The 12,481-nt window shown below is 50.7% G+C and overlaps 7 protein-coding genes across 7 annotated transcripts; all 7 read right to left on the minus strand.

Moving 5' to 3' along the window:
• Positions 1–405: 405 nt before the first annotated feature.
• Positions 406–1,237, minus strand: AAFC00_001773 (uncharacterized protein; the record flags this gene model as incomplete). Its single annotated transcript, XM_069341006.1, has 4 exons — positions 406–597; positions 763–848; positions 908–959; positions 1,049–1,237. The coding sequence occupies 4 exons, from the start codon at positions 1,235–1,237 to the stop codon at positions 406–408; spliced, it is 519 nt and encodes a 172-aa protein (XP_069204518.1).
• Positions 1,238–1,866: 629 nt separating this feature from the next.
• AAFC00_001774 (uncharacterized protein) lies at positions 1,867–3,118 on the minus strand (the record flags this gene model as incomplete). Its single annotated transcript, XM_069341007.1, has 2 exons — positions 1,867–2,908; positions 2,970–3,118. The coding sequence occupies 2 exons, from the start codon at positions 3,116–3,118 to the stop codon at positions 1,867–1,869; spliced, it is 1,191 nt and encodes a 396-aa protein (XP_069204519.1).
• A 1,574-nt stretch (positions 3,119–4,692) lies between these two features.
• On the minus strand, positions 4,693–6,241 carry AAFC00_001775 (uncharacterized protein; the record flags this gene model as incomplete). The annotated part of the gene is made up of 4 exons (XM_069341008.1): positions 4,693–5,652; positions 5,716–5,924; positions 5,982–6,152; positions 6,220–6,241. 4 exons carry the CDS (start codon positions 6,239–6,241, stop codon positions 4,693–4,695), a joined length of 1,362 nt encoding a protein of 453 aa, XP_069204520.1.
• Positions 6,242–6,733: 492 nt separating this feature from the next.
• Positions 6,734–7,252, minus strand: AAFC00_001776 (uncharacterized protein; the record flags this gene model as incomplete). Its single annotated transcript, XM_069348518.1, has 2 exons — positions 6,734–6,892; positions 6,953–7,252. 2 exons carry the CDS (start codon positions 7,250–7,252, stop codon positions 6,734–6,736), a joined length of 459 nt encoding a protein of 152 aa, XP_069204521.1.
• Positions 7,253–7,339: 87 nt separating this feature from the next.
• Positions 7,340–7,687, minus strand: AAFC00_001777 (uncharacterized protein; the record flags this gene model as incomplete). The annotated part of the gene is made up of 3 exons (XM_069348519.1): positions 7,340–7,389; positions 7,509–7,562; positions 7,618–7,687. The coding sequence occupies 3 exons, from the start codon at positions 7,685–7,687 to the stop codon at positions 7,340–7,342; spliced, it is 174 nt and encodes a 57-aa protein (XP_069204522.1).
• Positions 7,688–8,314: 627 nt separating this feature from the next.
• On the minus strand, positions 8,315–8,922 carry AAFC00_001778 (uncharacterized protein; the record flags this gene model as incomplete). The annotated part of the gene is made up of 2 exons (XM_069341009.1): positions 8,315–8,527; positions 8,593–8,922. The coding sequence occupies 2 exons, from the start codon at positions 8,920–8,922 to the stop codon at positions 8,315–8,317; spliced, it is 543 nt and encodes a 180-aa protein (XP_069204523.1).
• A 617-nt stretch (positions 8,923–9,539) lies between these two features.
• AAFC00_001779 (uncharacterized protein) lies at positions 9,540–10,990 on the minus strand (the record flags this gene model as incomplete). The annotated part of the gene is made up of 4 exons (XM_069341010.1): positions 9,540–10,397; positions 10,457–10,621; positions 10,680–10,770; positions 10,878–10,990. The coding sequence occupies 4 exons, from the start codon at positions 10,988–10,990 to the stop codon at positions 9,540–9,542; spliced, it is 1,227 nt and encodes a 408-aa protein (XP_069204524.1).
• Positions 10,991–12,481: the final 1,491 nt, after the last annotated feature.

Consider the following 12,481-nt stretch of genomic DNA (forward strand, 5'->3'; position numbering starts at 1 on the left):
ACATTTATTGAGGCTGCGTAAACATGCATGGGGCAAACTGTTTGGCCTGCTCTGATTATTACTGTATGCGTATCTTCATGCGGTCCCAAGAATACCAACAATCCTGTAGTGCTGGTATCTGTGTATAATGCTGGTTCTACTTGATGGATATGTGAGTGCTGTACTGTTCAGTGAATCCGTCGACCCATGGTTCCTGCTATGTTTTATTACCCGAAAGAGAACCGTGGTAGAGCTCTACGTATGAATCATGTAGTTCCATCGTGGCTTTAACGACTCATCTCGAGTCACTGGGCTGACCAGCTAGCAAACGCATATCGGGAGGGCGTACCGGACAGGGTCGCCATCGATCACACGACAGGATTAGTCTGAAGAGCACGCGCCTTGAACGAGGACAAACTTGCTGCATCACATCTCGCCACACAGCGAGATAACGACGTCCTGCACCGGTCTCTCATTGCTGGTCCTGACGTGCTCGATCTTGCGTATAACATCCATGCCATCGACGACCTTGCCGAAAACAACATGCTTGCCGTTCAGGTGAGGCGTTGGCGCAGTCGTGATGAAGAATTGAGAGCCGTTCGTGTTAGGTCCTGAGTTCTGACTTGCTTGTCAGTACAGCTCAAACCTTACATACTGCTAGGAAAGGTGTTGGAATGGTGGTTTAGACAGTGTCTGCGTTGGTTATACACAAGACGAACAGCACAGAGCCAGACCCATAGTAGTACTGGAGGACAGGAAAATGATAGAGAAAATAGAACTTACCGCCATCGACAAGAGACCCGCTGTGTCATGTCTTAATTCAAAGTTTTCATCGGCGAACGCCTTGGTGCCATAAATACAAGTCGAACCTAGCATCGCGAATGTCAGCATCGGAGGATAAAACAACACCCACAACCGCTCTACTCACCAGTACCATCACCGTTCAGGAAATCACCTCCCTGAATCATGAAATCACGAATCTGCCAATATGAATAAGCATTCTATCACAAACCTCCCCTCACTTTTCCAACACGAGAGATGAGGAAGCAAGTGATATAGAACCACATACCACCCGATGAAACCTGCAACCCTTGTAGCCCTGCGGTTTACCTAAGTGATTCTTCGTCTCACCCGTACAGAACTGCCTGAAGTTCTCTGCCGTCTTGGGCACGATGTCGGAGAAGACTTCTATCTTGACTCGGCCGAGGGGTTCGCCTCCTAGTGTGACATCGAAGAAACAGACTGGATTTGCTGCCATTTTTTGTGGCTAGGACTTGCGAAATTACGTGAATGAATGCCCTATAAAGGTGGATGGAATGTTTGTTGACTCGTCTCACGCTGTCGAGGTCTTCTTTGGATCGAAGTAGGTAAATGGAAGCGTTGTTGGGTTTAATTGGCAAGATAGCCGAGAGAGTATATAAAATGTTTGTCAAGACTTGTGATTTACAGCGTTGCACGGTGTTATGAATGTCAATCGTCGAAACTCCACCACTTATAGAAGCAGTGTTCCTACAACAACATGGAACTCACCACGTCACTGGCAGGGAACATAAAAAAATCAAATCACAAGTCACCGCTGCATTTTTGTAATTTACGCTGTACGTAAACAGGAAATGTCGTAATTATGAAATTCATGAGGATGAGATGCAGTGCGCCTACGTGTGGCCTGTGCCTATGAAATGCCACCGAGAAGAAAAAAGGTATCTAGATCCATCGTGCAGATCAACCATCTGGAGATAAGGTATCAACCGACCTGCCAAACGCCCGGAGCCTTGATGCGTTCCTTCTGGTCTGAAGCTTGTAAAAAAAAGCAAATTCGTGTAACAAAACTGAAACCACAACGCCGAGTACGCCAAATCTCCCTATCTTTCACAAGACAGAAAGATGTCATCGAGATGTTCCAGACTCGAGAGCTGCAGGCGTGGCCTGCTGATCAGCACGCCGTCCCCCAAGGAAGCCAGGCACGCGTGGCAGTCTGCTGCGCCATCCCGTCGAATTATCGCCTGTTGGAGCGGACTCTGGCTGTCCGCGTCGAGATGAGCGAGGAGCGATGTCGGGCCCAGATTGAGCATACACCGAAGCAAAGCTGGAACCTAAAAAGTTGAGTCTAGTCCGCGCAGGTGCTCGACCTCCGCCAATCCACAGCGATGTGGGTGCTTGCGGCAGACGCTCTCTACCGCTGGACTCGATGTTTTCCTGTCCAGCAGGGCGAGGCTTTGGAATGTAGTAGTCAGCCTTACAAAGAGGGCAACAAGCGCGACGCGATGTAAGCCACGGGTCCAAACAAGCGGCGTGAAACGCGTGACCGCACGTCAGACCACGGATATCGTCATCGTCTTCAAGCGTATCCAAGCAGATGGCGCAAGCATCACCTGGTGCCGACAGTAGTTCTGGGGGAGCAGCGGTGCGGATGGGATCGTCATCATCGGCATCCGAGTCTTCATTGCGCTCGTTGTCGTCCATGGTGGAAGTAGCTGTTTCTGTGCGCTCGAGGGGGATCTTCTCAGCTGAGATTGCTGTGACTGTGAAAGGCTGCTTGGAATTGCTAGCATCCTTGGTGGCTGGGGCGGTCGCATGGTCCTGTTGCGCCATCTCTAGCGTTGTGATTTCGGGTTGGTTCCTCGGGCTGTCGTCTGAAGTTTTCGTGGTGCCCTCAGAGCCGCCCTTCACACTAGGAGCGCGGGAGTTCGTGCCTGTGATACCGCCAGCGGCAGGCAAACCCTCTGCCGCCCTAGAGGCAGTCCACACCTTGTATTTCTTGAGAGGGAAACGTTCGTTAACCTCCTCCATGGTCATCAACTTCTTCTCGCGACGGCGTCGGTGTTGACGTGGCATGGTGACAAGATCGATGGGGGCGCCCTCCAAGCCCATAGCGCGAGCGCGCTGGCGCTGGTTGTATCGGAAACAATATTTGACTCCCACGATGATCCTGGAAGACGGGTCAGTAATGCGCAGACGTGGCTAGAGTAAGCCACTCGAGTTATGCTGACCAAAGGTTGGTAAAGACAACGCCGAATCCCAGGGCGACGAAGAAAAGCAACGGCGAATTGGGTGTCCCTCCGCCATTTCCGTGGCCAGTGGACGAAGGCGATGGCAGCGCCGTCCCTGAAGGGAGTAACGAAGAGGTGGTGGCGGACATGACGTGTAAGGGTATATAGAGAAATGGAGGCTAGACAAAGGAACAAGGAGCAAATGTAGTTGGTGACTGTGCGCCTTTTGCTCGTGATGAAGTCGAGGAGCGAGAGTCGAAGTGATAGGAACAAATTACTGGTCCAGCTTGATGCGTGCTCGTGTCGCGATCGACGTAATTGATGAGCGCACTCTCCAGTCGCACACCGGATACGAAAGCGAAGTGCTGAATGATGTCGGTAACCCTTCCGTCCTGCGACAATGGAGGAAACGTAGGACGCCAATCTATCAAGATGATACAGCGCAGTGGTTCGGGAACATAAGGCCGAAAGTTGAGAGTTGAGAAAGGTGTCGTTACATGGAAATGGCCATTGACTCGTGATAGAGCGGCAATGAGGACTAGGATAAGGTAGCGCAAATCTCGAAGACTGTCGCAATGGTAGTCGTGATATGAGGGTGATGGACGTGAAAGTGGTTAAAGAGCCGTAGAGGTATTGATAATGCAGGCGGTCGTGGTGGCGGCGTGAGGCCGGAATTGGAAGGCGGACAAGAGCAGATGACACGCACAAGACGATGAAGCGCACTTTGTACCGCACTTGGTTCCGCACTTCCAGAATTGTAAAGTACCTTACTTGCGGTAACTACTGCACTTCGTCTAGACGTTGGAGGAACCTCAGAACGTTGTGCAATCCGCCCCTTGACTGTAATTTCAGTGGAGATGAAGAGAAGAGAGGCTGGAGCCCGAGTAAGGATGTGAACAGGAGAACAAGCAGTGTTCTGCTATTCTTCTCTGCTATGGATGCGATGTGGCAAAGGAGCGGGATGAACAATGCGAATAAGCATAACAGGAAGAAGATGCCTACTGCAGGTTTACCCCGACTCTCCTCGCAGAGTAGTGCAGGTGAGGCCAATCAGTTCCAGTACATCTTCGCCCGTATTGGCGCTCTCGAACTCTTTTTGATCTCTGGATGTGTCCCCCGAAGCCTTGGCACAGCGATCTGCGAACATGCGCTCTGCCCAGCCTTTGGTCTCTGTCTTGCATTTTGGGACTAGAGACAAAGCTTGGTCTCTCAAATCCGCAATGCACGGTTCGCTTGAGACATGATCGCCCACTTTATAAACATAGGGTAATCGGAACCAATGGCGTTGATCTGTCATCGACTCATAGGTTAAAGCAACGACTAAAGTGCGGATAGTATCAGAGCCAGAGAGTCATGCGCTACCAACGTGCCAGACACTGCTGTGTCCGAGCACAGAAGGAGCATATCCCACAGTGATTTGTCTCATACAGCAGTCAATTCATCAAAATCAGGACTTCTTGAGTGGCTGCATGGCCAAACCTGCTATTCACGGCCGCGTGCACGTGGCCGTTTCTGACTTGCAAGGGAGTAAGTTGGGCAATCACATACCTCTGCCGAGATGCTCCAACGCCCGATAGATTGCACTTCGCTCTGGGACGATGTCTCAGTATGGGCCGCCGCTGTCACACATGTCATGCAGTCACTACGAGGCGATCAGAGTATCATGCAATTTAGATGGAAGCATTTGCAGGTTTTCTGACATTCCAGTGCTAAGCTGTTAATATCAGGCCCATGCGCCTACCAATGCCATGAGGAATGCTCCTGCGATTACACTAGCACACGCTTGAAGTCTCTTTTGGCCCTTCAATGTCTCGTAGCTGTGGTCGCTAAGGAAGTCCTCCGCTAATAATTCTACCAAGCCTGCAAAGAGTAATAATCCACTGCTTATAGCATTCATCACTCCTACCATCAATAGGCCAACCTGGCTGTTAGGGTCGTACATGTTGTGAATAAGTAGTCCGATCGCCTGTCCGATCGGCGTTGTCGTGCCATATGCCAGCGCCATTAGCCATGGTTTTGGTGATCGTTTGGGAAACGAGGTGATTGCTGCTATCCGCGAACCCAGTGCGAGACCTTCGAATGTCTGATGAAATGAAATTGCCACGAGAAAGACAATGAACGCTGTTCCAGTGGCGACGGAGACAGCCATGCCAATAAATACGCTGTGGAAGAGGATGCCTGCTTCTAGCAGCATGCACTGCAACAACTGCTTCTTTTGCTGTTGAGCCTCCGTCAAGTTCGATGACGAGCCATTCGGTTTTGCACTCGTCTCCCCGTCCGCATCATATGCATCTTCTGAAGTCCTTCCTCGGACGTGCTTTAAGAAGTGAGAAGAGTCGCTCCCAGGGTCCAATTCGTCCAGATCCACATCAGATTGTTCATCGAGCTCGTCTAGTTCGTGTTGTTTGACAGGCCGCGATGCTGAAGCCTTTCCAGCGTCGCCGTCCGTATGCCATGAGCTCGCCCCTTCCAGTCGCACCTCCTCTAATGAATCACCCGGCACTTCATCCCTATCTTGCATAAGAGGCCGGAAGCTCGAGGTCCGAGGATGACCGGGTCGCGCAATGCTTTCGCTAGAGTGATCATGTCCATCTTCGAGACTGCCATATTCGCTTGCATGTGAGTGACCGGCGCCTTTGGTTGCGAAGAACATTTCGACGCCTACCACCACCATGACAGAGACCTGCACGTGGAACACCCCAGTCAGTCACACATCCACGGGCTACTTTAACGATGCATGACGTACCATGGCTATGAAGCCTGGCATGGCAGGATAACCCTCATTCCAAAAAGCCGGAAGACACGGGTCTGTGAGGGATAGGAAAGCGGTCGGGAGAAGGTGTACAAAAGCTGTCGCGATGAGGACACCAGTGCCAAAGTGCCGCGAAAGAAAGAGGAAGCGATGCGGTACAGTCAATTGAGGCACTCGCCGCACAAGGATGGGAAAACCGCATGCTTGAGGGGGTTAGTTTTGTGAAGGTAGATAGTTTCCAGTTCGACAAGGCGACGTACCCAATGTGCTGAGTGTTAGTATCAAGAAAAGTGCAAATACATGCAATGGCGTGTTATATTCTGCCTTTGCCCCTCGTGTGCCGCATGTCGGTCGTTCAGTCTCTTCTTGTCGTCTGGCTAGCTCGGCTCGAAGAAGCGCAGTCGGAATATCGGTCCATGACTTTGGCAGCTCTGTGTACACCAGGATGTTAGGTGGCTGTAGGCGACGGATTTGGTGTCCAAGCCAGGATATTCTTACCTTCTGCTACAGCATCTTGCATGTTGTTTCGTCACCAAGCAGTCTGACAGTGATCATGCTCTCATCTCACCTATTTCACTCAATTGACATCATATAGTGGAGGTTGAAAGGGGTTTGTGAGTTCGTTACAATAATAATGTCAAAAGCGAAGCCCCTCGGTAGCGCAGCCGGTGCAGGCAGTGCAGTCGGTCATGTCGGTCACTATTCCGGTACGGGCCGAATGATGTCAAGCAGCGAACAGCCGCACCCGCGTCAGGCACCAGTGCACCTCAAACAAGGTACCTTAGCCGGTTGCCCTGTCTTCTGAAGTACCATATCTTTTCGAATGCTGAAGTACTTCATATTTCTAATTAATCGTCGCGAAACTGATGGAATGATGGAATGACATGGGAATGTCAACACAGTGACTCTGGTGCTGCGCATGTCTATGTCTATGAACTTAGTACAGGTAGTCAAGCATTTATTCGGACATCCTCTTTGACAGTGATTCTTCCTTGCCATATCTAGCTGCGATTCAGGCCGCAATTTTTGGTTGCATATATGACGCTCGGGTAGTCTCAGATGTGTTCCTTGCTTCAATCTCGCGACAACGCCGTGCAAGATCATGGATGTGCTCGTCGCTACTGTCTGGGCTCAGCTCCATGAGCGCTTGATCGAGCTGATATAGGTAATCCTGAAGCAGCACCATCAATATCATACCCTTGCAATCACAAGACAAAGCAATCACACGCACCTTGTTCTCGCCACTTGGTCCTTGACTGCGCACTATATGCTCCGCAAGAGCCTGGGGATCTTGAGGACCAAGGAATTGCGGGTTATCGGGTAGACCTATGTACACCAGACAATTGATCTGTGAAGGAAGACCCCCTTCCTCGTAGTGTTCTGAAACGTGGAATGGGACGTATTGAATGCTGTAACCGTTGATCTCTCTCAGGTCAAGATATTCTCGAACCTCTGCCACTTTCGATGAAGGTATACGGTATGCAGCGCCCCAGGTCTTTAATGGTGCATTTGAGTGCTGGAAGGCGATCATCCCTCGTTAGCAACAGTCTCCAGAGCATGGTCGACTTCTGTATATGACGCACCTGATCGGTGAGCGTTTCCCATAGCGAACGGTCTATCAAAGTCGCAACTCTGCCGGGAGCCTCTGGAGTTCCTCGATGGTCTTCGCTAGAATGACATTGGCTATGAGGACAACAGGAAATACGGATACATTCTTGACCTACCTTGCCTAGATGGGAAAGCACACATCTTAGCAAATGTTACATCCAATGTATGAACAAGTGTACCTACCTGCCAGAAGCGGCGGACACACCCCAGAATATAACCAGGCACCCTCTTATCTAAAGAAAGTTAATGATACCTTACTATGTGCATTGTTTGGTCATGCTGCATTACCAAAGTGTGGCGGTGGCTTCCAGATCAAACTTCCGTAGCCAAACAGCCACAGGTCAGCCGCGGATGTCATGCTGCGTCCGCAGAGAAGGGAGGGCAACACTTCTATTTGGTTTCAACGTCTACTTAGTGGAGAAGAAATGCAGATGGAAGAATATAAACACAAGTAACTCGAAGAGAAATCGTAGGTGACGCATCCAGTACTCGAAGAGCAAACTGAATGCAAACAAGCACTCAGGCTCGTAGATATCTAAAGTAATACTACAAACATAAAAGCGATGATCTACTCATGCATAAGGCGGTCTGCTTTGTAGTGGACATTGCACGGGCAAGCATCGTTCTCAGTGTCTCCCGCTCCAATCCTTGAAGCCGTGCCGGCGTATGAAGCGATCATTGGTGGTGATACTGGGAGAGTCAGATGTCGACAGGATTGCTTCCTTCGTGGTATATGTTGGCCGCCATTAACGCTCAGCACGTGATCAAAGCTGCGCATTGGGGATAAGCGCATCAAGGATGAAGCGCATGCGTCGTACTGAGTGTGCCGGATATGCTGTGCCACTGCGCGGTAACAAGCCGTATTTTACGAGCTTTTGAGTCTTGTTGTCTTGGCTAAGGTCTTGTGAAGGACATAGTGCCTCACACGTATATGCTGGTTCAGACCGGGTCGTCCTGTGGAGGTGACAACGCAACACCAAGTCTTTCATCCATAGCTGATCTTGCCCCTCTTCACAGACTTCGTGTCCTCGTCGTCATCGGCCACCACTTTCTTCTTCTTGTTCGTAGATTTGGATACAGCACTAGTCGGTGTTGCATGATTGCTGTCTCGCGATAGACCTGGGGGTACAGATGAAGACGGAGTAGGCGCGTGCGATGGAGTATTGGTGGCTGATGTGGGAACATCTGAGTCCTGCGACTAGAGGACGATTAGTACGTGACGCGTATCGAAATCGAGTTTGCAAGACCGTGTTTCGGGCGTACCTTCATCCATGACATCGAGCTGCGCGAGAAGATCCTGTCCTCATCTCTGATTCTTACTCTTGCTCTTCGTTCATCGACAGATCTCTTGTCTCCTCCGACTACCACTCCCTTGACCCAATTGTCGAATCCGCGCACGATGTTGCCCGCGCCATTTGTGTCTTCGAGATAGCTTCCTTCAAGCTTGAATATGTTGTCTTCCAGTGCAGCCAGTTGTTCGTCAAGCTGGCGTTTCTTAGCCAGGGTGCCGCGTAGATTGTTGCGCAGACTTTCGTAGTATGGCCGACCAGGTTGATCAGAGGCCGCAGCACTCGCTGTCGCGTTCTCCGTCATGATGTGCAATGCGCTATCTTTTGCGCAATTCAAGGTGTGTCTCCTCAATTTTCCAATGCTTTATGTCGCGATCGATTAGTTCAGTGTATGCGTCGGTTGTGGAGATGTTGTGGAGTGAGTAGTAGTGGAAGTACCTTGGTGGCCGAAGCCACAGACGGAAATACACCGCGCCATGAATATATGGTTGCACTGCGACCTACAAATATGGTTATGAGAATGCAATGGGTAAATTCACTTTCAGTCCTACGACCATCGATACAACACGAACATACATGCACTAGCTCAATCCGCATTATATTTTCTTTTCTCTTAATCAATCGCTACTACCTTTGTTATCGAATTGGCAAGCAGCTTGCACATAGCACGCACCACCTAGTGTTACAACCACGGGAAGAAAGCCAGTACTAATTCATGGTACAACTAAGCTTCCGGCGTAGCTCTGGAAGCTTAATCTAGGGTATGAGTGAATCTCATGTGCACAACGCTTTCCAAATTGACTAACACAGTGCTGTGTGTCTTGATAGACTGTACTGGCTTTGCGTGTATTACTAGGGCAAACTTGACTTATGTGGAAGATGTCCTTTCGCTTGCCATGTACTTTCGTAGCTTAGATCTCCTCATGTTGCAGCATCCGCTTTTGTATGGTCTGCCTCATCAGTTGCCAGACCTGGAGCCGCAGTATTTTCCGCCCTCTGCTTTGTGGCCACATCTGGGGAGGTCGGCTTTTCTGCAGATGGCTTGGGAGATGAGCGTCTTGCATCAGGAGAGACAGTGACAGATTGCCTTCTGTCTGCGCATGAAGGGCTCTGAAGAGCTTTGCCAACCGGAGCACGGTCTTTGCTCTTGTCAATGCGTACGTCACGAGTACGGTCGAGCGACGATGAGGAACGTCGGCGACGAGGTCGAATAGCTCTATCTTCATCATCTAAGCCGCGGCGCGCAGAGCGAGACCTGGAGTGACGGCGACGATCGCGACGGGGCCTTTGGGTTCTTGACCTGGATCTCGATCGTGAGGACTCACGGTAGGGAGGTGAAGACCGTCTTCGTGGGCGTGGCGAGTAGTCATTCCTACGTTCAGCATCACGTCTTGAGCCTCGTGGGGGAGGCGAGTACGATGGGCTGCGTGAATTTACGCGTCGTCTCTTGGGGCTAGGCTGATCATTACGACCCAAAGGAGGACGTCGAGGTGAGCGGGTTCTAGAGCGATAGCGCCTTTCTGCTCGTCGAGGACTTTCCTGCCCAGGGACATATGTATCGGCATTTCTGGGTGCAGGAGGCATCATCCGGTGATGCCGAGGTGGAGGTGACCTAGAGTAATCTCTAGGAGGACGACGATCGTAGTCGCGACGTGGTCCACCTCTCCCACGACCTCTGTCAGCGCGCTCTCTGTACCGTATATCTTCGAGCTCCCGCTCGCGGGCTCGTTCTTCTTCCCGGCGCCTTCTAGCATTCTCAGCAGCCCGCTCAGATTCGATCTTTGAATTGCGTTAGTTGAAGCCTTCTCAGGGCGAAGCACAAATGATAGTCAGCCTACCTTCTCCTGGATGAGTTCGGCCTTCTTAGCCTCCACTAGTTGTTTTGGAATACCTGTGTCGCTTTTCTGAGCATCGAGACACAACGTCCAAAGTTCCTTACAGAAAGGCGCTGCATCCTTCCCCAAGAAACCTGTGAGCTGTATCTGTAGTGACTTGATGTCGGGCTGAAGCAGAATCATTAGAAAACCTTTCACATAGCATCATATGACAAGATAGACTTACATATTTTGACCCCTCCAATAGATCAAACAGTAAGCCGATCACAACATCGTCCTCATAGTTCAGGATCTTCGACACTTCACCAGCAGCCCAGCTTAACCACGGATGTTACGTTAGACTACTACACGGAAAATAAAGACAAAAATCGCATGGTACTCTGTTTCAACGAAGATTGACAAACGCTGGCGTGTGATGACTTACTTCTTGATGACTGGAATGTGAATCTTTGACGTATCAACCTTCTGACTGAACTCCACTGGGAATTTCGTGGTACGAAGCAGTTTCTGGTCTACATTCGTAGTTATTCGATTCATGGCTAATTTTCAAGAAGTTTAAGTCGAGATGTAGAGAACCGCTTGAATGAGAGAAGAGCTACGAGATGTTATTAAATCCTATAAATATTAGTCGTTGGCGAAGTTACGTCTTACATCTATGCGGCGTTAGCGTCAACCGGCCCCAGAGCTTGGCAGCGCGACTCAATCGCTTATAAGGTGCAACGACAGACCGTCTAATACAATTCGATAAACATTTTGTCCATCAGCCATTCAGGCAATAGCTGAGGTGATGATGGTATGCCTTCTGTTCTGACGCGTAAAAAGGGAACATAGCATATCAAGCACATTGATCTGCAAATGATTCTTGGGCAAGCTCAAGAACCGACTTCAATGTTCACGTCACGCCCAATTACAGCATGCGGTAGTAGTTGAAGGAAGCAGCGATTGACATGGTCGCTTCCGTATTTCAGCCACAGATCGAGCATTCAAAGACGTAGACAATTCATACGGTAGGTCACTGCCCACCTGGGCAGAAGGTAAGATGAAGAGAAGCAGTATAATTCATATTGCGCGACCAACTTTCTTGTATCTATCATTACACTTTTCGTTCATTCTCGTCTTCCCTTTGGGCGTCCGTCATTGGAGGGTACCCTTCCTCATAAATATTCTCATCTATTCTTTAAATATCCTTCTCTTTATACCTTGATTCGACATGGACTCGCCACCTGACTCACCACCTGAGCCATTACCCACTGTGTTGCCAGAGGCGGATCCACCTGCTGCAGACCCACCTGCCGCTGATGAGCCCGCAGCTGATGCTCTAGCAACGGATGCTCCTGCGCCAGATGCCTCTGCACCTGATCCGCCTACAGACGCACCAGCCGCTGATCCACCAGCAGCAGAAGTGCCAGCATCAGATCCCTCTGCACCAGACCCACCTGCAGCAGATCCTCCGGCACCTGATGCTCCCGCTTCCGACTCGTCTGTAACAGATCCACCAGCGACAGATCCACCTGCTTCAGATCCACCTGCCACAGATCCACCTGCCACAGATCCACCAGCAACAGATCCACTAGCGACAGATCCACATGCGACAGACGAACCTGCTGCAGATCAAGCTTCAGATCCAGCTTCAGATCCAGCTTCAGACCCTCCTGCGTCAGATCCCCCAGCGCCAGATCCCCCTGCGACGGACCCCCCCATTACGGACACGCCAATTGTCCCTGCACCCGATCCTCCTGCACCGGCTGCGTCTGCTGTAGTAATACCAGCACCTATCCCAGCACCAGTGCCACCTGCTCCGACGCCAGACCCGCCGCCAGAACCTATTGTAGTGCCGGTATCACCTATACCTGCACCAGATCCACCTCCAGTTCCTCCAGCACCAATCCCAGTAACGGCACCACTTTCTGACCCGCCTGTACCAGCTCCCCTAGTATTGGCACCACCGACGCCAGAGCCACCACCTTTGGTAATACAAGTTTCAGAACCCGCGCCAGCGGTTCCTCAAGTGCCAGAGGCATCGGTGCC

This window comes from Neodothiora populina (assembly GCF_041146345.1).
Source record: "Neodothiora populina strain CPC 39397 chromosome Unknown canker_contig_13, whole genome shotgun sequence".
NCBI classification, from domain to species: Eukaryota; Fungi; Ascomycota; class Dothideomycetes; order Dothideales; family Dothioraceae; genus Neodothiora; species Neodothiora populina.